The sequence below is a fragment of the Syngnathus floridae genome, chromosome 2, assembly GCF_059516105.1.
Source record: "Syngnathus floridae isolate MCC-2025c chromosome 2, RoL_Sflo_1.0, whole genome shotgun sequence".
Classification (NCBI taxonomy): domain Eukaryota; kingdom Metazoa; phylum Chordata; class Actinopteri; order Syngnathiformes; family Syngnathidae; genus Syngnathus; species Syngnathus floridae.
The window spans coordinates 20,685,177-20,711,549 of record NC_142414.1 but is presented as its reverse complement, the minus strand read 5'-3'; the positions used below and the strand labels follow the sequence as shown (position 1 = coordinate 20,711,549).

Here is a 26,373-nt window from a genome sequence, read left to right as displayed (position 1 = left end):
ATCTTGCCCAGTGTTGACGTAGTGACTCAGCACTTGCTTGATTTTTACAACACCAACCAAATATACTTCAATGAGACTAGTCACTAATGTTGATCTTTTGTAATTCTAAATCATTGCAGTCATTTTACCATATTTGGTGACAAATCGTGTGTTGAACCTACAGCATGTCATTGATTTTAAAGAAAAGATTTTTTTTTAATGTTTCAATATTTTTTAATAGCACGTTTGCCTCACTGTCAAACAGAAAGTCAAAACGATGTGACATTTAATCATTTTATGACATCGAAATGTTATTTTGAAAGCTGTAACTCAACTAATTTTCGGCTATATTTTGAAAGCTTCAAACGGGAAGTTGCGTGAGTTTATTAGCTTGAACTTTTGTAATTGTCCTCAATGGGAGTAGGGCGAGTGCTGCAAAACGCAACTCGTCCCTCTATTTTTGCCACTTTCTTTGTTGTTGTTGGACTGCACATCAAGTGACACGCATTCACAAATACTTAAGTTTAACTTTAGTTTGAACCCACACCTTATTATCGGTAATATTTTTGAATGCAGAATTCCACGTCTCCAAACTTCTCATTGAACGATGAGCGCGACCAAAGTCTTAACTTTAAATCAAATATTTGATCGCCGAGGGGGACGAGGATGAGTTTTGCACTCCATTTAACCGGTAAGTCCTTATCTATACTTTCATTTTGAATGCATATATGTTTGTTTTGTTCCGTAAACAACCTACGATGATGAGTTTGACATTCTTCATTGTTAGCTAGATGGTAGTAATTATGTGTTGCCACACTTTATTTGTATGCAATAATGGAAATGTGCAATGTTTTGTTTGTTTTGACTGCCTACCTTTCCCCAAGGAGTTTCCCCGTATTTTCTGCCGCTTTGGAGCATTTTGACTAATTACTCAAGACTGACAGAATGTTGTGTTTTGTGACACCGAATCTATCTCAAGAAAGAGAAGACTAAAACGCTTGCTTCTCGCTTTCTCCATACCTTAATCCGAGGTAATGAGCAGTAGAACATCATGCGTTGCGTTGGTTTCACCTTAAATACCAGTTTCTGACCCAAAAGTAGATGAAACAATTTGATTTTGTTGTTGAAAAGATACATATTTCAGAATAGTGACTTTTTTTTCTTTTTTTTCTTTTTTTTCTTCTTTTTTTTTTACTTTTGAGATAATGCAAACAGAACAAAAACAAGAACGGGAGATGGTTTTGATATCAGAAAACAACAACAAAGTTAATTCCATGGACAGCATCTGTAGAAAAAAATGGATGGATGGATAAATCAAAACTGTTATATTGAGGGTAAATATTGATTCTTTTCCAAATTAGCCCTGTCTTATACCATGCATGTTATTCATATTCACTTATGTGTTGGCATTAGAGTACATATAGAGTTTTGCTGTCTAATCTATGTCTTTTATTCAAAATGTGTGAAAGCGATCAATCCACCATCTCCAGGGATCTTTTCTTCAGTGATTTAAAAACCTGAATTTTACAGACAATATTGGCAATATATGTTGCTTGTTATATACCGGTTGGATTGGATTATTGTTGGCAAATTTAAATGTACTTGGCAGTGAATCAGCTAAAGAAAAAAACTGCAGTATAGTGTTTTTTGTGGCGAGTGTGAAATGTGTAGGTTAGACTGGCGTTCCTTATTCTGGGAATTCTTGTTTTTGTTCTTTTTTCTTATTTTTATCATCAGTCACGTTAGGATGGTGTTTCCCAACCTTTACCTTAACGGCAATGTTGATTTGTGGTAAGTGAATAACAATAATGAAACGTGAACTTGGATAATTTTCCACAGAATACCTGATGATCTTTGTTGGCTGACTGAATCACTACATTACAGGGTATGGGCAAATATTCATGAGCTCCCATTCGAAACCCAAAGGTGTCTCCTTTTCTGCCACAACTTCCACTCTTGCGACAAGACTGAAGAACTGAGAGTGCCTCCTCATACTAATTCATCCCAAAGGTTTATTCTTCCACACCAACCTCACCCAAGCATGCCTTTTGTGGACTATATGGACTGGGACACAGTCATGCTTGAAACAGAAAACTATTTACCCCGAACACAGCTGTCCAGAGCCGGAACGTCCATAGGCTTATCCTGGGAAAACCATCCCATAGTCTGCCAAATGGAGAAGTGTGACAAATCACTTTGTACAGTTCCAGAATTTAGTGATGTGCGCTACGCTACCCACTTACAAGCCGACACTTGCAGCTGCGTGGCCAGCAAAAATCATGCTAGAGTAGAATAGAACATTTTCCGTGATAATTGTAATGCCAGAGGCGCTTTGGAGTTCTGCAGTTGTCTGCATTTCACATTTTTTTCAATCCTTAACGTGTTCTACACGATTGTAAAATACTGAAACATCTTTTAGGGTTGGATTGAGCCCAATGAGTCAAGACAACACGTTTCCCCACTAATCGATTTCATGTGGTCATCTCCGAAAGTCACATAGACTCTTGCCTCTCATCAGCAAGCCGCCGAATGACGAGGACAATCCAGCGGAACTTTATCATAACAGGAGCTAGACAGTTATTATGTTAATTTGCCTCACTGTTTTGCAGCACAATGTGTGGGTGTGTAGTGTAATGTCTCCCGAAGTGGGTGAGCAGGCATTTCAGGCAACTATTTGTATACAAACAATAACAAGTCCTGTACATCTTCCATATGTCCCCGTTCAGCATTGACATTTAAAAAAAATCGTTGATTTTCATATAAATTAACACTGAATCGTAAACATTGCTCATTTGTCATTTATTTCAAAGGCTCACAAATGTATCTGATCTCAACATAGCTCAAATAAGTGGTTGCAACTTGTTCCCCATCTTTATGGATAGTCGGCTGATCTATCTTCCTGCAGTTCAGGAAATCCAACTCCGACCTTCCTGTGAAAATGTGCAACTAATGCAAGTGGGTCAGTTTGGGAGACACATTGTCATGGCACGCCACTGGAAGCGCATTCCAGTTCAAGCCTGCATTGGATTGAGGTCAAGCCAAAACAAAGGCGACACTTGAGTGACAGAATGGCTCTGCTTAAAGGTAGTCCTCAAATTCCTTCATTATTGCTCCAATGGAATTTAGCACATATCATTATGAAGCTCATGAGTTGTGTTGTGGAATTTGACAAGCCCCCACCTCCTTTTCCCTCAAGCGGACACTGACTACATTGATGTGCAGTCAGGGTGAATGCTGCTGATGAATATATTCATGTGTAGAGTGGGTAGAAACTTTTCTGTCAATGCTTGCAAACTGAAATCTAAAGAGAAAATGTTGTTTTGATTTGATTTAATTTTTTTTTAGGACACATTTTTGAAACGCCGCCCATTGCATTCTAATTTGAGCACAAAAGACTCAATTCATCGCTCTATTAGCATTTCATAATCATCTTTTTGAACTGCCTTTATTCTTTGACAATAGGGTATCCATCCCAAACTGCCAGATGTTGTGCCACATTGAACATTTAATGCTGGTCTGGTAGCATTATACTACTATTACTATATTTATATTTGTATACATATAAATGTGTTATTTATTTATATAAAGGCCGCTCCGAGAAAATATTTCTGACACGTAACCGGTCCGTGGTGCAAAAAAGGTTGGGGACCACTGACCTAGACCAAAATTGTTGCTGCATATATTCCTAGTGAGGATGTTTTTTCACCCCGAGGCTTGGACTTTGGATCATTTTAATTCACTTTCTGTTTAATTTCAGTACAAAGGTAGATACTGCTGCGTTTTGTTCAAGATGTCCGTCGTCAAGCAAGGAAAACTAAGATGTGGAGTAATATTTGTTCTGTTATCACCTGTCTTGTCATCCACTGAATGTTTTGTGTCATGAAGTTAATGAACTTTGCCTTATGTGTAATGGAAAAGTTACCAAGCTCTGTGTCAGTGTTCTGATTGAATAACTGTGTGTATAAATTAATAAGAGTATTTACACATTGATTGACATGATAAAATATATAAATGAATAGGAATATGTACACATTGATTGACATAAGTATAACACTATAAAAGTATGCAAAGTATATAAGTTTGTATAAACTAACAAAAATATGCTGTTGCTCTCTCTTCAATACAGCAAATGTGCTGTCTCTAGAGCGGCCCTTTCCTCTCGTAACAGATTTGTCATGAAATCGTCAATGTGTTGTCATTTACGACCATTCAAAATGCTTTGAAAATAAAAGCCTTTTCCCTGCATAGCCGACTTGGCAGAATCCTACTATATTGAGGTCACACAGTACAGGCTGAAATAATTTTGCAGGCCAGTATGACCACATTTACATTTTTTCCCCTGGCTATTCACAGTGTACATGTAAACAAGACTGAGTGCTGAGGTCCACACAACAGGGACCTCACAGCTGGCTACAGACATACACTTCTATAGAATGTCTAAAGTGTGGTCAAAATCTGTCACCTACTCTTATTTATTGCTCTCTCTTTTGACACGCACTAGTATTTTTGTGTCAAGTATTTCACAACACTTTTACATATCGTACTCTATTTTGAAACTGCCGCATGTGAAAGTGAGCCCTGAAAGCACTGAATAAAATCCAATATTCCGCTGTGTCATTGGGTGAAGATAAAACCAGGAGAATTTCCCTGAGGCCTCAGCGGGGCTTGGGTCAGCTCAAGACATGACATGCAGTAACCCCATTTCTGTTCCATATTGTTACTGTTTTTATTTTTGGAAGGATGGTCTCACGTGTGTCCGCCTTGCTTGAGCCCGCAATTAGCTATCTGGACTTGTTTTAAAGCGCGGAGTGATTAATGGTTGATATATGTGTGTTTACTTTTTAGGTTTGCAAAATGAGACAAGCAGGCAAACACATAAGCAAGAAGGCACTTTAAGACTTCTTGGGTGTGCTCATGAATGGAGAACCGGAGGCAAGTTGACTCTTCCCCCCTCTGAACATGCTGGCTTTGAGTGTGGAGCAAGGCAGGCGAGGGGTTGCGAATGTTGAACCTCCGCACAAGGGGGCTGCCGTAGGATGGCAAGGACGGCAGTCTCCCGAGCCGGGCTGCAACATCAGAGAGAGGATTTCCCAGTGGGAAGGTCGAAGCAAGGATCTTTCAATGAAGGCCGAGCCTCTGCGTGTGGCCCGAATTTCGGCCGAGGGTGTCTTGAGGAATGGGTGTTCGAACAAAAACCTTCATCCTAAAGATCTTGCCAACGCTCAGAGTTTGGCTTTGGATTTCCGGGAATCCCAAGCACAGTCCAGAAGCTGCAGTATTGCTCCAAAGTCCAGCCCGGGAAACAAGTCGACACAAATACTGATGTTGCCTTTCATGGATTCCAACACAGACAAAGTCATAGTGGATGGCAAGCTAAAGTCAAACTGCATCTTGAATGTTGATGCCGAGTCCGGACACCTCCCACAGTTAGCCGATGACAGCGAAGACAACATGCCCGCTGGGAACTTTTATACTTCTCGGGGTTTCTGGCGTAGTCTGGAAGTGGACCGTTGCCTTTGGGAGAAAGGCAGAACGTCTTTGGGAGAAGCTCCGCCTAAACCACAACGGACGTTCAAGTATCAGGGAGCTACAAAGGATGCAGTGCCATGGAACAGCAGACCAACCCACAACAACCAGCCCAGTGGGAGGGGTCGCAGGGTAGCCCACCCGCCGAGCTTCCCGCCCCCTCCGTGTCCGGTCGCCAGGACCAATGGACTTTCAAGGCATAAAAATAACAGGTGGGTTGATGCACCAAAGTTGGTCATCTGTGTACTCTCTAAATTTCAATATTTTGAATGCTTGTTCTATGTCACCAATGTTTTTCTATGTTGCTATCAGCACCTGTTGGTGTTTTTAGGTGTTTAAAGGCCTTGTTCTGACATGAGTGCTGGCTTGCATCCAAGTGTGATGTCACGTCACATCTGCCAGCATTGTTCCCTATTGTTTCAGGATGTAGCTTTCCTCAAACTTCACTGGGGTCGTCATCGCTTGGCTTGATCATGCCGTCCGTCACTGGCATGCACTTACGTAACAGTTGATCGGGAGTACACCTCCAAGTCCGGACTCGTTTGCAAATGACTAAGTGATCACTGGCGGAGATAGGATTTTCTTCCCTTTGGGGGAAGGGCATGTTCCAACATTTTGACTGCGAAGGAAAACATGCTATTGTGATAAATTAATGTGAATTGTGTCTTGCTCCACTTCCATGCCATAATCCTACAGGAGGTCCTTTGAGTACGAGGACGCGATGCATCCCACTGTGAAGGGAAACCAAGCGAGGCACTCAACCCTTCACCATGCATATTCTGATGACAATATTTATGAAGACATTGTTTGTAAGTTATTTGAATTCTTATTTGAATTCATAGTCAAACACACGAGGATTTTTGATGTGCAGAACACAGTGATAGGTTTTTATTCAGCCAATGCTGAAATTTTGTCTTACGCTATTTTTTTGTGCTACATGTATGTACCGCAAAACCATGAACCAAAAAACAATACACAATTGAAGTATGGACACATCAAATACACAGTATGTACCGTATTTTCTGCACTGTAAGGCGCACCGGATTATAAGGCACACCTTCAATGAATGGCCCATTTTAAAACATTGTCCATATATAAGGCGCACCGGATTATAAGGCCCACCTTCAATGAATGGCCCATTTTAAAACTTTGTCCATATCGTATAAGATATATACATTTGGCCCGCGGGCCGGACTTTGGAAACGCCTGCTGTAGTGGCTCAATATTGGTCCATATATAAGGCGCACCTGATTATAAGGCGCACTGTCGGCTTTTGAGAAAATTGGAGGTTTTTAGGTGCGCCTTATAGTGCGGAAAATACGGTAGTTGTGTATGAGCATGCCTTTCTACTTAATAACAATCATGTCACTTGTCTGTTCTCTTGGACTTAGCATGAGGCATTATTCATTATTCTTGGCAATTGCAGCTTTCCATTCCATACTTAACAAGTAACACATTGGATGCTAACAGTTTGGGTTATTTCAATTCCTCCCATTACTTTATCCCACTTCAGGTGAAGTGACCAGAGATAACCCTTACGAGGATATCAAGTTACCCCCTATGTGTCTTCCTATCAGCAGGCCTCACAACACAAAGGTAAGGAAACAGTCTAGTTGATATTTACAGATTTGTTTTGTAGCATATCCTTTATTAACTGCTGGGAAATTTCACTTGCTTGACAAAGCTCGGATCAAAAATAAAACTACATCTTGGTGCCAAGCACCTTTTTTTTTAACTGAAGGAAGGAGCTGCATTTTTGCGTTTTGCCACAACCGTATAGGCAATTACAACCCTTTTTGGGTGAGTGTCTATTATTCTGGCCATTTTGCTATTTGCGGCAGTGCTTTTGGTTCCTTTGCCGCATGACTTCACTGTATAGCAAAAGCTTCCTTCAGATTCATTCCACTGGAATTACATTGTATTTCTAACAAATTGTTTTACAGCTCCACGCAAAATCCCAAACCAAAACGGAGAGGAGGACAATGCCACATTTAAGATCAACCGTTGCCAATGCTGCAACCCCCCGACGCACAAGCGCTCCTAAAATTCACAAGACACCTCTGGTAATAGTTTGATTTTGTCCTTGCATTCCATCTGCCATTCAGCCAGTCACGTGGTGGTTTTTCTGCAATGTGGTAGAACGAGTGACGTCATTTGTTTAGGTGGAGGATATAAATGGAGACGTTGTTGTTACTAGACGGAAGTAGAAGACACTGAACTGAGATGAATGAGTAGCTTAAGAGCGCATTGATATAAATAAAAACGTAACCTATGAGCCATGGCTGTAGAGAGTGACTTGACAGAAACGACCTTTGCTAATAAGGTACAGTATCAATTTACTATTCATAAGAGACCTATGATGGCAACTCTTTGTAACGATAACCACATGTAATTTCACCTTCCAATAACAAAAGTGTCCGGTGTTGTCATTGTGTATGACATACGTACTTCAAGGGGTCTATAATAATACGACGCTTGTCACGACTCTATTGTGGGTGCCACTACTAGTACTACTATTAGATTACTTTTCAGAGTTCTGTGCAGGATGCAGTGTAAATGTTTATTTCAAGACATCATTTTATAACTCAGATCAAGTGTAAGCGTTAATATATACAGTTCATTCCTCGACTTGACTTCTGTAGCTTATAAGCACTTAACAAAAGCACATTTACCACCGTCCATTAAAGTCAACAAAAATGTCTTCCCTGATGTTTATTAGACCCCTTACTTATTCTACTTTTTATGATATTCTGTTACACAAATACCTTTTAAAACATAAATTTCAATTTCATGATTTTGAATATACTTGTTAAGAGCCTTTTAACCAGATGGCATCAATTCTATCATTCTGTCATAGCTCCATAATCATGGGGTCTAACAAAAACGTGTTGTTTGTGTTTCATACCACACAGTATGTTAATAAGATCGAGACGATATTTGATGACAAGCGAGGGAGGAAGCGAGTGAAAAACCAAGGAGTTGCAGTGCGAGGTAACACTGGCAAACACACACACTTACATACAAATACACACTTACAGCTATTCGTAAAGTACAGATGTAATGTGTATCAGTAATTTAGATGATTAGGAGTGAATTCACTTTCTTTTTGATAGCATGTCCGCGGAGTGAATTCACTTTCTTTTTGATAACATGTCCGCGGGTGACCGTAAGGCCGTTCCGCAGCGCTGCGTGTCACTAATCTCTCCATTTTTAACTGGCCAGAGGAGACCAGTGGGACTGAGAGCGACCCTGAAGACAATGGCAAAGGTAGCACACAGAAAGAAAGGCTTTTTGTGTCTGTATTTTGCATTCAAGTGATGGATTCAGTTCTCATTGACCAATATCAGCAACACGATTTCATTTGACACCACACTTGTTTTGGGTGAACATGGGCGACTGTTGTACGATTGTGTTAAACAGCCAGGAAAAGTCTGGCAGATCTGTCTTCTTTAGTCCTTGCAAAAAAAAACCAACAACTATACAAAAACCTTCAAAAAAGAAACAGCGTTGAGATAGCTTTTGTAAAGTGAATTGGCAATGAGAAAAATGTGAGGAGAAAGTGCCTCTGAGCAGCTGTCCACATTCAGCTCCTTTTCCTGCTGCCTCTTATTTTCTTCTCTATTCTTTAGTCGCTCTTCTGTAAGCTCCAACTGTGGACTTGGCTTGCGCAGTCAATGACTAATCGCCAAGTAGAAATTTACTCTTGTAAAGAATTCCGATGTGAGGCCACCGGAGGCCTCGTCAGGGAAAAAAATTGTGTCATTGGTAGAATTCTTTTTTGTTATGTTCACGTATCAAATACAATTCCGATACATTAAATCTATCCATACAAATCTATCGCAGAGTACAAAACCTTTAAAATTGGAACACAGGGTATCTTAAGTATTCTTTAAAATGACTCTTAACCCTTACAGTATAGTATGTTTGGGATATTTGGGTCACTAAATGTCTAAATGAAAACAGGAAGCTCACTGTGTGGTGTCCGTCCGCCAGGTTTAAGGAGATCTGTTCATAAACAGTCGACACTGAAGCGCAAGCCAGGCTATCGCACTCTGGAGAAAGACCTGATCCAGGCACAGCAGCAGCAGCTCTTCCAGATCTTTGTAGTGGTGTCTCTGAGGAAAGGTTCCCCAGCCAATACCTACTCCCCTGAAATAACGCAACAGTTTCCAAAAATGGTTTGTAACTTCTGATTATGATGAGTGATTGATGACAATCGTCAAACCTTATTGTATCATCGTGTAGATGATCTTTCACTGAGCAATTCAAATCGAGTGACTTGCCCCTGGGTTTAAATAGGAATTGTTCTGTTTTCAGTTTGAAAAATCATCTCGACTCTCCAAGGAAGCTGAAGATCAATTAAAGGTCATTCCTAAATTCTGCTTCCCGGATATACGTGACTGGAAGCCTTCAGCGCACACACCAAGGTCAGCCATCGTGGAAGATGACACTTGACATATCTATAAAGTTGACTTTATTCGAGTTATCATGAAATATATAAAAAAAAAAGATTTCAAATAAAACTGTCAGAAATGTGTCACGTTAAATCTAGCATTCTGTTTTAATTTTATTATTGTTGTTCATTATTTTTTTGTCTCAAAGAAACGCAAAACCCTAAGGTTTTCATTTGCTTATTGCTCCTTTCTCTTCCATTTATTTTCCTGTACACAACACGTCACGCGGCAGGCACTCCAATTGGGCAAACTACATAATATTACAACTATTAAATAAGAGTTTTCCATTTGCTCCTTCAATTCAATTCGATTCTTAGTCTCTTGTTAGGATTGGTCTTTTAAGTGGGTTTAAGTGCTAGGGTTAAGGTTCTTGATTAAGTGTCATAGTGCAGTGTCAAACCAAAGTCAGTTTTTTTAACCTGGGGTTAGGGTTTCAAAGTAGGGTTTTAAAATAGGAGTTTGGTTTCGTATTAGGGTTTAAAAATAGGGTTAAGGTTTCAAACTGGGGTTAAGTAGTTTCAAAGTAGGCATTCAAATTAAAGTTAGGGTCTCAAACTAGGGTTAGTGTTAGGGGCTAGGGTTTGGGTTAGGGTTAGCAGTGGAGTTTAAATGTTAGGGTGAGGGTTAAATGTCGTAGTACGGTTTCAAACTAAAGTCAGCTTTTCAACGTAGGGTATGGGTTTCATAATAAATTTAGGGTTTCAAACTAGGGCGAGGGTAAGGGATTAGTTTTTTTTTCTCACGTTTACATGCATTGTTGGCATCTGAGCAGTAACACTAATGAAACAGTTGGCAGTCTGTTGCTGTGCAGTCAGTTCTATACTACTGTAATCACAGTAATGAAGATATTTTTTAATACATTGCCTCTCTGTATGCACCAATAAAACTAATATACCTCATCCGGTAGGTTCTCATTGTTTTAAGTTGCTCCCTGATGATCTCTACTTCCCGTTTGTTCTTTCCCCAAAACAGAAAATTCATTAATCAGATCTTTGAAAGCAGACTCATGCCTGACAATAATTGTTATTTGTGATTGTTTTTTGTTTTGTTTTTACCAGCGAGACATTCTCCTTCGTCTTGACCGGAGAAGACGGGAGCCGCTGGTTCTGTTACTGCCGTAAGATCCTGGTGAGTCACTTTAGTGTGATGTTTGTGTGATGATATGGCAGCCAGCCACATGCTTACTCAACTCTGTAGGCTCAGTGCGTGTGAATCGTGAAGCAAAAACCACATGACTGAAAGTGAGAAGAATTTCCCGTCTTTTGTCTTGCAGGGAACCGTCAAAACACTTTCTTCCCCACAGTCTTTTTGGGTTAAAATTATGTGGTCTTGCTGTTGTGTTGTGTGGTTTTCGCCTATTGTGTCCTGGCAGCGATTTTTAGTTTTACAGTCGCATAAGATTGCTGCCTGTGAGGTAACACGGCTTGTTAACACCATAGACTGAGTTCGATTTTTGTTGCCTTGGACTATAAATGCTTTTAAACCTACTACCTTTGTGCTTCGTGGAGTCTGATGTTGTTAAACCAACTGCGTTTGCTGGAGTGTTGACACTCGAGCATTGATGTCATGGGTGTGTCTGATATATGAAACTTTTGTCTTCTTTAAGCCCAGCGGAAAGGGCAAAAGGCTCCCTGAGGTTCATTGTGTCGTCAGCAAGTTGGGCTGTTTCAACCTGTTTGCCAAGGTAAAGATAGTTCACACTGCAGTTATGAGCACGTTTCGTTCAGGTAATCGAACGAAAGCTGCAATGGTGTTTTCATACCAGCGCACCATTTGATAGGCAACACATGAGATGAGTGCCTGGTGTCCAAATACTTTTGAAGTGACACACAGAAGCAACAATACTTTGCCCGCACAGATTTTGGAGGAGGTGGAGCGGCGCCGAGAGATCTCACCGGCACTCGTTTACCCTTTTATGCGTAGTGTGATGGAAGCGCCGTTCCCAGCTCCAGGCCGCACAGTCATGGTCAAGAGTTTCCTGCCTGGCACTGGCAATGAGGTAAGCCGCAGGAGGAAAGTGCTAATTAGCACTTTTGTTCTTCTGTGTCTGAGTTATGTCAGGCCGTCTGTGTAAGGCTACATTCACGCTCGTCCCCTGGCGCTCAGAACAGTCCCATTTGCCTGAAGTTTAGTGTCCTGTGGGACTTTGGCCTTTTTAGTCTTCGTACTTTTTCAATGCAGGTGCTGACTCTGTGTCGTCCGGTCGACTCCCGACTAGAGCATGTGGACTTTGACACGCTGCTCCAGTGTCTCAGTGTGGGAAAACTCCTGCAGGTGTTTGCTTCCCTTCTGCTTGAGAGGAGAGTCATCTTTGTCGCTGAAAAACTCAGGTGCCCCCCCCCCCCCAACAAAAACGCATATCAACACGCGGCTGTGTTCTTTTCTTAACTTACATTCCTCGATGAAAGACATCTCTTCATCTCGTGGTTGTTTGATCTTATCTGCCAGTGTGCTGTCCCGTTGCGGCCACGCAGTGCTGGCGCTGCTCTACCCGTTCACCTGGCAGCACACCTTTGTGCCGGTGCTCCCTACCAGCATGTTGGACATTACCTGCTCCCCCACGCCTTTCCTCATCGGGGTGCTGGCCCCTTCCTTGCCCCAGGTGCTGGAACTCCCCATAGAAGAGGTTGGTCACAACTACTCTGCTCAACTGCTTATATCGTTTTTAATTATCACACTCAAATGTGATAATGATTTTCAAGGATGGAAACAGTCAAATTTTATTCTGAATTATTCTGAATACTATTGGTATTTAGTCTGCCTTATATTATAGAAATATATTTTTACAGCTAAAGGTCTCCTCACTTACAAATATATGACATTATTTGAGGAAATTCGATATTCCTTTTTTTTTGAAAACATACAAATAGAATAATGACTTTTTGTTGCTTGAGGCATGGTGGAACTCTTCCATCTAGTCATTCTTATGTTGGAGAAGTCCCTCACTGTCCCATGAAATGACAGACGGTTTTGCAAAACAATGAACCACGTGGAAGTTGGCCTCCTTTAACTGAACTTTAACTAGTTTTGGAGTGTATTTTATTCATTTTGTCAACTTTTTTTGTTTGCTTTCCCTGAACATGAATGTGAATGATGCTCAAATAAATTTTTCTGTCTTTGCAGGTGCTCATTGTGGATTTGTGTGCAGATGACTTTGTCATTCAGGTATGTAAACCCAAGATTGTATTTTGAGAATGATTGGATGAAGTTTTCACCTGACATTTACAGAGCAATGGAAAGGTTTTTGCCCCCCTCTGCTGTTAAGATTTTTGCCTAGTTTACGCACATTAATGTTTAAGATCATCAAACAAAAGTATAGATCAGACAAAGATAACCTGTAATCCTAAAATGCGATTTTCAATGTTGTTTTGATTTATGAAGGCGCAAAAAAAAATATTCAAAGCTACCTGACCTTGTGTGGAAAAATGACTTACCTTGTTAAATTTAATGTGGCTAGCCCATTTTTCAGTTTATTTAGGAAACATTAAGGTGTGATAAACATGCAAAAGAAGTCAAGAAGAAGTCAAACACTTTTCCACACCACTGTAGTCTTTGCAGTGTTACTGGAAAGTAATCTGATGCCTCGTTTCTGTGTAGCTCGGTGATGAGGACTGCATCCTGCCTAGTAAACTTCAAGCTGCATTACAGCAGATTCTAGAAGAGCGGGAAGAGATTCTCAAGCAGGAGGACAGCGACACGTCTGAAGGTTTGTGACATCACATATGTGAGTCATATTAAAACCTGGCCACACACACATCAGTATGCCCGTTCACATATGTGTCCAATAATGTCACATAAAAATCATTACATACATATTGGTGTTTGTCAGAGAAGGGAAAGAGGTGGGCTTTAATCTCTGTGTCCTGTCCAGGCCAGCCGGTGGATTTGTGCTCCCTTGTGTCAGAGGCTTTTGTGCGCTTCTTTGTGGAGCTGGTTGGCCACTATCCCCTCCACATGGCAGAATCGTCCAACGGGAGTCGGGAGCTTCAGCGTGACAACTTCCGCAAGTCTCACCCGTCGCGCGGCGTCCGTCAGTTCTTACAGCTCTTCATGGAATCGCAGATGTTTGCCGGATTCATTCAGGACAAAGAGCTGCGCAAGGGAGGAGGAAGGGGTAATACTCATTGTTTATTTTTCATTAAAAAAAAAAAAAAAGATTGCCTCTCCCAAATAGGGGCACTGTGTTCGTTTTTAAAAAATGATGGGCCTGTGGCAATTATTGGAATTTGTATTGCAAAATAATATGATGGCAGAATATGTCATCTGCATGCAATAATGTGTGTTTCTCCTTTGTAGGCTTGTTTGAAACAAGAGTGGCCAACTATTTGGACTCTTCTCCCGACCCAGAACCAAGCGGAGTCAACAAGTTTCTTAAAGGACTGGGTGAGTCGTATTCGTTCATTTTCGTAATTATTATTACAAATGTATCGACTTTTCTAACAATTATTTGCTTATTCCAGGAAATAAGATGAAGCTTCTACAAATAAAATGAAAATCCTCAACCAACAGTTTCACTGTAATTTGAAGAGGAGCAAGTGTTGTCATAAAACAGTGATTCATTGAGCTAGAAATGTCTTCCAGCTCGTGTACGTTTGAGTGATGTCTCTGTGGCGCCACAACAAATATTCCTTCGAATTTCCCTCTCTTGTCAACGTGTGGTTGCAATAATGTTCTCGTTTATGTTTTAATATTGGAATTTTAGCAAAAGCAAAGTTCTATTTCAGTTTCAATTTGCATGCAAAGTGTACAGTAGCGTGTTAAGGACCAGCTTGATTCATGCTTTTGTAGTCACGGAAGGCTAAATTTGTAGAAAGGTGTGTTGATTTGTCTGCGTTTGATCTTAAAGTTGTCTGAACAGAACATTTCAGTGTTAGAATGAGTCTCCTCTCTGTGGAAATTGGATTTGTATTGTACATATTATTTTTTGTTCTACATTTTGCACATTGTTAAGAGCCTGTGAAAACATATTTTAAGACTTTTTTTTAATTAATAAATAGTCAAGGGTCCTGCAACAGTGGGTGACAAGGACAATATTCCGTTCATTGTCTTTTTTTTGTGCATGCACAATTTATCAGTGAAAAGGTGCATTTTAACATAAGAAATAAATAAAACATAGTTCAATTCAATTGTACTGCACACAAAGTCAAAAATGTACACCTAAATCAAAGTATAAAAACAAGCTGTTTTAATTGAACCTCCCGAGACAAATGATAAGTTTACTATATATTTTTTTGTTTTCAGTTTGACATATTAGGCGCTTTTAGGGACGCTGTCTACGCCATCTTGTGGCGATTGCGCTACATTACACCAACTTCAGTAAAAAATGGAAATCGGTAAAAATCTCCACGATCTTGATAGCAGCTCCTAAAGGAAAATAAGAACAAGACGTAAATGGTTCTTGTTCAACCAACCTAGAGCAATCTGTCTCTGCACTAGATTTTGATTAGAATTTGGGATTCATTTAATCATTTTACTATTACTATTTACTATCCTTGTACAGATACCATATGGTGGGAGATTATGCAGCACTTCCGTTCTGGAGACTTGGATAATGCCTTGAGCACAAACAAGAATGGTTTAGGCAACAAATGGCTGGCCAGTTCCAGTTCAGTACTCTGTAACACAAAAGCAGAATCCAGTGGATGGAATTATGCTGGAGTTTGAAGTCTTAAGTGAAAGACTGAAGGAGTGGAGATTTAGGAACTTGGTCTTCGAACATCTGACTGATGGCGCAAAGGTCTATTATGACCGCTTCTTCACCAGCATGCTTACTTGGGAGAAAAAGAGGACAACCACCTCAATAAACCATTAGTGTCAATGTGTGTTGCGTTAAATGCAGAAATACAATAATTTACTATATGTAATAAAAGTGAAACCACCTCGATAAACCATTAGTGTCAATGTGTGTTGCGTTAAATGCAGAAATAAAGTATTTACGATATGTAATAAAAATGAAACGTGAGCTTGCTAGATAAACCACTTCTCAGGAAGTTGTATTGTGCAGCCCACGTTTTCCCGATATCCCAATAAGAGAAATATTGACTCACAAGATAATTTCCCCTTCCTTGTCTGGACGGATGTTTGTGTTGGCTCGTGAGTTAACGATTCAAAGGAACGGATTTCTTTCAGTGAACGAGAGTGAACGAATCACTTCCTGAAGTGATTCGTTCTTTGTTCAGTTCATATGACTTCAACCAGTAGGTGTCAGTAATGCCCATTGAAGCTGGTGCCACCTCGCCGTAAAACAAAACGAAGAAGAAAAAGACGTAACTTCCTGTTTACGAACGAGTCGTGAATTGCATTTGCCGTTCACCAACGAATGAATCTGTGAGTGAACGAGTGAATGATTCGCATTTCCAGTTCATCGCGAGAACGGATCAGTGAGGGAACGAATCCTGACTTTCCCGTTCGCGAACAAGTCAATGGGTCAACTGCCTTCCTTCCCGTACATCAACGGATCAGTTAGTGAACGTGTTGCGTCTCCCTCCTGGCGTGAACTATGTAAGCCAGAATGTAGATTTACAATTTGCCAAGGAAAGAAAGAACCACTCACTAAAACACCACTTTTTCTCCAAGCCAACGGCTAACTTTATTATTGCATGAAGGGATGCGCCGTTATGCAACAACGGGGAGATTATGCTTCTCTTTGGGTAATCTTGATTTTAAAACACTTATAGTAGTTTTTAAATAACGTGTATGCATATATACGCCTAAATATTGTTATCCAATATTATCTACTGCAATTTCACATTGGATTGCTGGTTTGAAATTTACTTTTATTATTATTATTTTAATACACATTTATGTTAAAACTTGTCTGGTGTTTTATTCCTTGTTTTTATATTCGCCAATTAAAACATAAAAATCAGACATTTGGTTAAATGCTTTACATGACAACATGTGTAGGTACACCTCATGGACACTTCAATAGGTAAAAGAAAAAAAAGAATAAATAAAGGGTTAATTGCACAATAAAAGCACCTTCTCGTAGCTGGGCTTGAACCAAGATCTTATCAAGCAAGAGCCCGAGTCACTAACCAGTCGGCTGTTTCGACATGGCAGGCTGTGGTTAAATGCACTGTTTTGTACTAGTGATGTGCATCACAGGCCAATCGGGAAAAAGCTTAAGTGAAAGTGAAAAGTGCCACACCCGCCTTCACCCACACCTCCTGATTGGCTGTTTGAGCTGTGACATCACTTGGACACTCCATTAGGTACACCCTCGTTAAGCGCACCTGTGTGAAAAGTTTTAGGTCACTTTCATGTTCCGCAGGAGCTAAAACTTTTCACGCAGGTGCACTTAACGAGGGAATCACACGGACACTCCATTAGGTACACCACCATTTTCAAGTGTACCTAATAACAGGCCACTTTATTAGGGAAATAACACGAGGTGAATCTTGGAAAACATGTTGGAATGCGGCCCCGAGGACTAGAGCTTGACACCTGTGACCTTTGACCATGATATTTCCCTAATAAAGTGGCCTGTTATTAGGTACACTTGAAAATGGCAGTGTACCTAATGGAGTGTCCGTGTGATTCCCTCGTTAAGTGCACCTGCGTGAAAAGTTTTAGCTCCTGCGGAACGTGAAAGTGACCAAAAACTTTTCACGCAGGTGCTCTTAACGAGGCTCATTTGGAAAACATGTTGGAACGCGGCCCTGAGGACGAGAGCTTGACACCTGTGACCTTTGACCATGATATTTCCCTAATAAAGTGGCCTGTTATTAGGTACACTTGAAAATGGCGGGGTACCTAATGGAGTGTCTGCGTGATTCCCTCGTTAAGTGCACCTGCGTGAAAAGTTTTAGCTCCTGCGGAACGTGAAAGTGACCAAAAACTTTTCACGCAGGTGCGCTTAACGAGGGTGTACCTAATGGAGTGTCCAAGTGATGTCACAGCTCAAAGCTTTGTCACAGCTTTTTCCCTATTGGCCTGTGATGCACATCACTAGTGCAAAACAGTACATACAACTATAGCTTGTCATGTCAAAACAGCTGACTGGTTAGTGACATGGGCTCTTGCTAGGTAAGATCTTGGTTCAATCCCAGGGGTGAGAAAATGCGTGTATGTAACCATTTATTTATTCTTTCTTTTACCTCGTGTAGTGTACCTATTGAAGTGTCCATGAGGTGTACCTACACATGTTGTCATATAAAGCAGTTAACCAAATGTCTGAATTTTATGTTTTAATTGGCGAATATAAAAACAAGGTATAAAACACCAGACAAGTTTTAACATAAATGTGTATTCAAATAATAATAATAAATAATAATAATAATAATAATAATAATAAAAGTAAATTTCAAACCAACCAACCAAATTTCATCCAATGTGAAATTGCAGTAGATATATTGGATAACAATATTTAGGCGTTTATATGCATACACGTTATTTAAAAACTACTACAAGTGTTATAAAATCAAGATTACCCAAAGAGAAGCATAATCTCCCCGTTGTTGCATAACGGCGCATCCCTTCATGCAATAAAGCTAGCCGTTAGCTTGGAGAAAAAGTGGTGTTTCAGTGAGTGGTTCTTTCTTTCCTTGGCAAATTGTAAATCTACGTTCTGGCTTACATAGTTCACGCCAGGAGGGAGACGCAACACGTTCAACTGACTGATCCGTTGATGCACGGGAAAGAAGGCAGTTGATCAATTGACTCGTTCGCGAACAGGAAAGTCAGGATTCGTTCCCTCACTGATCCGTTCTCGCGATGAACTGGAAATGCGAATCACTCACTCGCTGATTCGTTCACTCACAGATTCGTTCGTTGGTGAACGGCAAATGCAATTCACGACTCATTCGTGAACGGGAAGTTACGTCATTTTCTTCTTCGTTTTGTTTTACGGCGAGGTGGCACCAGTTTCAATGGGCATTCCTGACACCTACTGGTTGAAGTCATATGAACTGAAAAAAGAACGAATCACTTCACTCTCGTTCACTGAAAAGATTCGTTCTTTTGAAGGAATTGTTAACAAAAAAAGGATTGTGTGTGTGTGTGTGTGGGGGGGGATTCGACCAACGATTCGTTTGAACAAATCTTTTGAGTGAACTGATTCTAAAGATTCAGTTCACTTAAAAGAACTGGAATGCACATCACTAGTGGTAACGAAGAGTCAAACTTTATTTGGTAGAAAATATGTCTTGTATTGTGAGTCATAAAGATAATCCGATGACCTAAAACCAATCTACAGTAAACGGCACACTCCAGCCTTGATAGCTCGTAAACTTGTCCTCTATTTGCATGTTTGTTTGGACCAAACATTTTGTAGTTTCATGAGTGATTATAATCACTATAGGTGTCTAGGCCACTTTTGTCTGTTTACTGTGTGCGCAAAAACAACAACAAAAAACATACTGTGTTGATGATTTGTTTTGTCACACTTATGAGGGATAAAAGACACCTTTCTTCATTTCTTCAGACTCTGATTGGATCAGATAAAATCATAGTATATCGAAAAATATTATAGAAAGAATACAGAATACTAAAGAATACTATTAATTGAAACGCTACCATCTCTAAGAAGCAATATGGTTCCTGCTTTCCAGTTCTTGCAGTTGCTGTGTGTTCCTTCCATTCATTTTCTAGCCATTGTCCTCATTAGGGTCCTCCTGGGCAAGTTGGAGCCAGCCAGAAAGATGCTACTAGATGACGTGGAGATTTTACAGTCCGGACTATCACGTGCATCCCATTAAAAAGAAAGCTTATCAGTATGGTCAGGATGAAACATGTCATTCATCCAAGCTTGTGGTGTTCCAGGAAGAGGAACTCGGGACATTTTTTCAACTTGTTCCTGAAAGCAGTTGTGATGCAGCAAGACTAAAACTGCTCTGCTGATATGACATAGCATGATTTGAGATTGGGTTAATAAATAACCCAGCCGTAGTATTAATCAAACATGCTATTGCCATTAGTGGTTACCATAAAGTAAGGTCAGGAATGTTTGTAGGTAAAGGCTTTTAGTAGTGAGTCACTGATGGTGTAGGACAGGGGTCTTCAATCCTGGTCCTCAGAGGAACTTATTGTAGCAACATTAATATAGATTCGAACTCACACAAAGGTTGACTCAGTCTTGTTACCCATCCCCAGTTTTGTTTTCATACACCTACAGATGGATGCCTGGCATCTTATTAAGTGGTGTAATTGAAAATTTCTCCACTAGGTAGCGCAACTACACTCCTCTGTTAAGAATGGAAGAGAATACAACAAATATATTTCAAATTTGATCATTTGATTTTGCTAGTACTGAGCAGCAGGCAGGAAAAACAAGTTATTTTATTGGGTTAGTTATTTTATTGGGTTATGAAAAAAAAACACGCAGTGTGAATAAACTTCCTTCTAAGAAGCATAACGGGGTGGGGCAGGTGCGGTTGAATTGATAGTGGGAAACAATTGTTGATTCATGTTCAACCGTCCTCGCCTCCTGCCTCAAGGACGGGACACACTTGGATGCATTTGCATAAAGAGATAAAAGGGGGGAGTTGTCAGGGAGGACAAGGTGGTAACGACGAACAAACACACACGGGAGGAAGGACAACACACCCGCGCACACGTTCGCACCTCCACTGGCCTGATCTGGGAACCAAACTCAGAAAGACTATACACTGGTGGCACAACAAATATTCTTCTTCAGTTTCCTTGAGGGGAAAAAAGGGACACCAGTGGACACTTTACTTCCAGGTAAAATATTTTTGATCACATCTTGATTGGAATTACCTCGTTCCATTTTTTTTTCCCAACTCTAATTCAGATTTCTAAATGTATCACAAATGTTTAAATATGCAACTGCGTATGCTGAGAGTTACAATATAGGCCTAATCTCCAAAATCGAATGCCTCAAAAGTGGTGCAATCTCCAGTTCAACTAAAGGTCTCAGTAAACATTTACCACATACATACAGTAAGTCAAACCAAAACAAACCTTGGCATTTGTGACATACAAGGACAGCACATTTTGTGAGACCTCAGCTTAGTGAGCATCAAAAGGACAAACTCCATGTTGTTTTGAGATGCCACCACAGGGCACTAGTTAAAGCAGAGGAAAAGTGTGATTATAACCATAGAATAAGAACTAGAACATGATTTTTAAAATGGGCACACGTGCATGTGTTTGTAGTGTGGGAGGAAGCCAAAGTATACCTGGATACATCTAGCAAAGATTTGAATCCCGGAGTTCACTACAAGCATGCTATACGTTGAATGATCTAAAAACTAATTGGGCTTGAGATCATCACAACATCTCACGATGTCATCGTCAACCATTTTGGATGCTACAGCGAATATAAACAAAGGCTTGCTGTCTTGCTGCTTATGGGCTGTGTGTTTGTCATATATCTTTGCAACACTTCCAGATTATGAAGCCGGCAAACAAACAATCATAAATGTATAAACGTGATGTACATTTGCACTGTTCCTGCAATTTTATGCTTACCTACCAGTCATAAATTGTACACATTAATCATATGCACTCATTAAATAGGGGTCGCCACACATCTGCCACAATTGAAAGTGCCTCTAATTAACCCCAAATACTTATAAAAACATAGAATAAACATAATAATAAATTAGAGCAATGAAAGTAGCAGTAATAAAACAGTAGAGCCGACAACCCATTTCAACTTTTTAAGCAGAATGGTTGACTCACATTGCCATACAAATAACATTTTTATTTTTGCTCCCTAACATGTCTGTGTTTAAGCGGCCTAAAGTTGCACTTCCACGACCCATTTGTATTGATGTTAAAATTTGAAAGATTTTTCTGCCCGCTCAACCAGTATGCTCAGCTCCACTGACTGGTTTGTGTTGATTTAATGCACACTGTGCAAACCCAGCTCCTATTTTTTTTGTCTTCCTCTGGTAGCCCTTAAATTGAGGTTCTTTAAACAATTGGGCGGATCAGGTTTCAAAAGCCCTGAAAACTGGCCGGTTGAGTGCCTTCACCTCACAACGGTAATCCTCACGTTTGGCAGTTGAACTGACAGTTGACTCAGATAAAAGAAATGTAAAAAAAAAAAAAAGATCATAAGTGTGTGTCTGTAGGTCAGTGGCACAAGGAAAACAGACAACAGGATGTGCAGGTGATAAGACAAAACATTATCACTCAAAGGGATTAAACTCTTGAGAGTTAATATTTGACTGCTGTGTACCCTTCGGCAGTTTGGCCCAAGTAAAAACATAGTTGTTTTTTTTTTGTCTTCGTTGCTATTCTTAAAGCAACCATCTCCCCCTTTAGAAAACGCGATTACACATTTGCGACCCGAATTGATTTGCATGCCCACAGCTTGGAGGCCTTTTGATAGTGAACAAGTATGTCCGTTTTTTGCATGTGTTCAAAAGCTTTGCCAGCCACGCCGACTCCACTGGAACACATCAGTTAAAATACGACAAGCATTTGTGAACGTTCGCACCGGAGTGCAAAAGAAGCCTCGGCTGACAGCCAACGATAACAGCCAGAAGATATTGTGGGACATTTTGATACCTGTGATTAATTCTATTTGGTTGCCTGACCAAAGTAGAGCTATTCCAGTTTCTACCCATTAGATCCAATAGAAGCATATGCAAACTGATTTACAAGATAACACAATCTTCAAAGGTGCAATTTATAAACGTTTGAACAAGTGATTGTGCTAGCCTCCATTACCGTGACCAGAAGATTGGATCTTTTCATCCAGCATTAGGAGGAACTCATACACAGCCCCCTCCAAAAGTATTTGGGCTTCAAATCAAAGGATGAATATGACATGAAAGTGGAGAATTCCAACTTGTGTCATGTGCTGCCAGGGATACCTTACTGTTTGTCCAAGTAAGCTGTGTTAATCGAATGGCATCAAAGGTCAGACTGCGTTGCTATCACAACTGCTTTCACTTCGCTAGCTTGGGACAACACAAGCCAGTGTTGTTATTTATTTAGTGAGCACTGTACAGTGAGAGTATAGTTTGTAAAAAGACGCCCCATATCTCATATCTTCTCTTTGTGAAATGCTGCTTGCAATTGTTTGAATTCGAACCAAACTTAATTAGGAATGCACCAGCCTAAGTTGAAGTCGCAAAGCCAGCGATTACAAATTTTTCACTGGATCTTTTTGAAGAAAGGTCTTTTGTTCAGAAACACTCATTTAATTAAAAAAAAAAAAAAAAAAAACCACCACAAACACTTGCACTAACTGCTTGCCCACCTGAACCTTCAAACCTGAACCTCAGACCATCCTTTAGTGAGGGTCTCAATGGGCCCACAGATATTTCAGTGATGTTCCATTCATTTATGGGCTTTCTGTGTGTTCATGATTGTAGTCATTGTGATTTTTCTGGTCATATCTTAACTAGGTTAGATGCATTTTTCAATGCTGCACAGCGGCTCACGTAAGAATCAGAAGCCACCGGTTAAATGTTTGGCGACACACTTTGATAACTCATCCTTCCCTTCTGCCTTTGGTGAAGGAGGCCAACTGTCATGAGATGTAGAATTATCTCGGGGGGAAGAAAAAAAGAAAGAGAGGGCAGAGCGGGAATTCTAAGGGTAGATGGAGCGATTGCGAGTGAGAACAAGCATGGACTTTGCTGCGGGGCCGAGTGTCCCGAAAGAAAGAAAGGCTTGCTGGAAGCAACAGAAACATAACCGTAACGCCAGATGGAGTCTGCTGGGTGGAATACAAAAAAAAAAAAATAATAAGGGAAGGGGGGAAACAAATAACACCCCCAAACTAGGGTCCTCTAAACGGTATGGATTTGGAACAAGTGATCTCAGCAAATATTTTATACACAACGGACAGACTAGCACATGTGGATGTGGGTTCGTTGGCCAATTTGTTTTCCTTTCACGTCCCCGACTTTAGCACGAGTGAACCAAACGGTAACCCTAAAGCCAAGTCCTACCCCACCATGATTTATGGTGACTCGTCGCGCCCTATTTTGACCGATCCCCTGCGGGCAGCTAACTATGTCACACCCAGCTGCATCACAATGGCCTAAAAGGATTCATCCTGATAAGTAGAACTTTTGTTGGCTCAAACCAAGATCCACTCTATTTTAATGACTCACAAACAGAAAGAACACAAGAACACGTTCAACTGGGCACGACCCAGAATGATGTGTCATCAAAAGAATGTGTACTACTCAACTAACAACTGCCACTTTCTTTGTTGCCTTCAGGGTCCCTGAGGCGGCAAGAGGAGGAGGAGGAGGAGGAAGTGCAAATCGCAGCAGTTTGGAGTGGATTCCTGAAGATGGAACAATCCGTGCAGATTTGGCACATGCAGGCGGAGCACCATGAGGCAGCCAGTGAGCCCCAAAAGAGGATGTCCGTGGCGAGCCAGTTGGAGTGCCCTATCTGCTACAGCACCTACGACAATGTCTTCAAGACGCCAAAGTTGTTAGCGTGCACCCACACTTTCTGCCTGGAGTGCCTCTCCCGCCTCATGGCGATCTCGCCGGCTGAGCAAGAAGGCGCCGATCGGGGGACATTGCAGCTCTTTTGCCCTTTCTGCCGCCAAAACACCGATTTGCCTGAGGGGGGACCCCCGTCTCTGCCCAGCAACCACGAAATGCTGCACAATTTGCCCGGCCACCAGCAGCGGGAGGAGCCCGTGTGGCTAGACGGGGAAAAGTTGTGTTACAAAAGCAACAGGCCGGCATCCGATAGCCTCTCGGCCTTGTGCATCTGCATCGATATTGGTGCCGACAAGGGGGGCAGTGCCCCCGCTCAGACCCCGCCTCAGAATTTAGGCCGGCTGGACCGGCTGGCAGACTGGAAGCGGATGATACTCTTTGTGATGCTCATGGTGTTGCTGATCGTTGTGGTGCTGTGGCCACTGCAGTGTGTTTTCAGCACCGGAAACATGCGATGTATGCAGATGAACCGCCCCAATCGCACTGCCATCACCGCGACGACACTCCCCAGTTTTGAGGCACTCAGCGTGACTGCACGTCTGTCACATTAGACACCAACATGGTCGATTGGACTTGATTGTGTACAGTTTGTGGATCACATCAGTGATCTCCTGAAGGAAATATTTTGTAAATAATTTCACGTGTGATGTACACAGTCTTGTACATTCGATTTTCAGTCATGGAGCACATGCCCACAGAAGGCGGCTGTCGAAAAGACTTTTTCTTAAAAAAAACAAACAAAAAACTCCATGATGACACCTCCTTGTGAAAGAATGAAAATAATACTTTTTCTGCATATTGTTGCTGTTCAATGAAAGGCTAATTTTTCCAAAATTTTCAAAGAATTAGTTACGTACATATCCTTTATTAATCCCATGAAGGAAATTAATGAATTAATAATATTCAGTAGCTCTGTTGTAGAATTTAAAGAGCACAGCATGTACACATTTTATACAAAGAAATTTAATGAAAGGGACAGTGTGAATATCTTTTGCCATCTAGTGGTGAACTAATAGAATACAATGACCTTAGTTTGAAGTGTGTGCATTTTGAAGCACGTGTACTAGGGTGTCTGAGTGCACATGTCTCAAGCAAACAACTTGTAATATTCCCTCAGGTAACGTGTGTTGTCTTTGTACTACAAACTATTGACCCAGCAAATTTGTCTCCTTTGAATATCCGTAGCTGAAAGACATGTGTGTCCTGTACGGTGAGGCGCAATCCATGTGAGAGAATTAGAGATTGCCAATGTCACCATAAAAAAATTACGAGACCTACAATATTAAAAAATGTACATTGATGTGGTATTTTTTGCACATTATCGAAAGTGGGTGTTTTAGTGAATAAATACTGAAAAATCCCAAAAAAAATCTACACACTGTCTCTTTAAGAAATTCAAAAAGCTATAAGACATGCTTTTCATTGTAAAGCAACAATTTGAAGATTTTGCATTGTTTAATATTTTGACTTTATTAAATAAGTCTGGTGCACATAAACTTGCTTTTTGTTGCATTCTTTCTAAAATGCCAACACGCACACATGCGCACGCACACCAGAGGTTGGAATTCTAATATTTTCCCTTTTAAAAGGTCAAAAAGATAAAGTTGTTCACGACCTTACAAGCCTTAAAAGTCAATTGTGGTGATAGTGAGATTAAACTTCCACCGGTCACGGGAGCAGAGTCAACAGAGTGTGACGTGAGCAACCATGTGATGTGAATATGATCATGGAAAAGTTCTCATTGTAAAACAGTCATTAACTAAAACACCCTCCCAAAATGAACCTTGGACTCTTGGATGAAACACAACAAAGGCCTTGTCGGGAAGTTGCGAGAGCGTGTTCCTCTATGAAGCAAAAAGGGATTTTTTGTGCAGCTCGTCATGATGACAGGCGGCTGATAAGATTTGATAAAACAAGTCATTAGGGGACCATAATAAAAGGACAACTTCCTGATAGATCCAGAAAAGACAACATCGCTACACCAAAGCAATATCATACGCCACGCAAAATAGTCACCATGGTAACAG

At 40.7% G+C, this 26,373-nt stretch overlaps 2 protein-coding genes and 1 long non-coding RNA gene across 3 annotated transcripts; 2 read left to right on the top strand and 1 right to left on the bottom strand.

Annotated features, from left to right (window-relative positions):
- Positions 1-369: 369 nt before the first annotated feature.
- On the top strand, positions 370-14,992 carry dennd2c (DENN/MADD domain containing 2C). The gene is made up of 19 exons (XM_088399767.1): positions 370-670; positions 4,825-5,717; positions 6,202-6,314; positions 7,019-7,101; positions 7,449-7,568; positions 8,418-8,496; positions 8,728-8,772; positions 9,499-9,683; positions 9,823-9,932; positions 11,018-11,087; positions 11,566-11,643; positions 11,818-11,958; positions 12,141-12,289; positions 12,408-12,585; positions 13,083-13,124; positions 13,557-13,665; positions 13,831-14,073; positions 14,256-14,342; positions 14,420-14,992. Exons 2-19 carry the CDS (start codon positions 4,939-4,941, stop codon positions 14,449-14,451), a joined length of 2,643 nt encoding a protein of 880 aa, XP_088255893.1. The 5' UTR covers positions 370-670; positions 4,825-4,938; the 3' UTR covers positions 14,452-14,992.
- Positions 13,395-16,433, bottom strand: LOC148402537 (uncharacterized). Its single transcript, XR_015863310.1, has 3 exons — positions 16,007-16,433; positions 15,464-15,574; positions 13,395-14,051 (listed from the first exon to the last, which is right to left on the bottom strand). It is a non-coding gene; the product is annotated as an uncharacterized LOC148402537 (long non-coding RNA).
- A 3,912-nt stretch (positions 16,434-20,345) lies between these two features.
- On the top strand, positions 20,346-25,842 carry rnf223 (ring finger protein 223). The gene is made up of 2 exons (XM_088364843.1): positions 20,346-20,642; positions 24,110-25,842. Exon 2 carries the CDS (start codon positions 24,184-24,186, stop codon positions 24,895-24,897), a length of 714 nt encoding a protein of 237 aa, XP_088220969.1. The 5' UTR covers positions 20,346-20,642; positions 24,110-24,183; the 3' UTR covers positions 24,898-25,842.
- Positions 25,843-26,373: the final 531 nt, after the last annotated feature.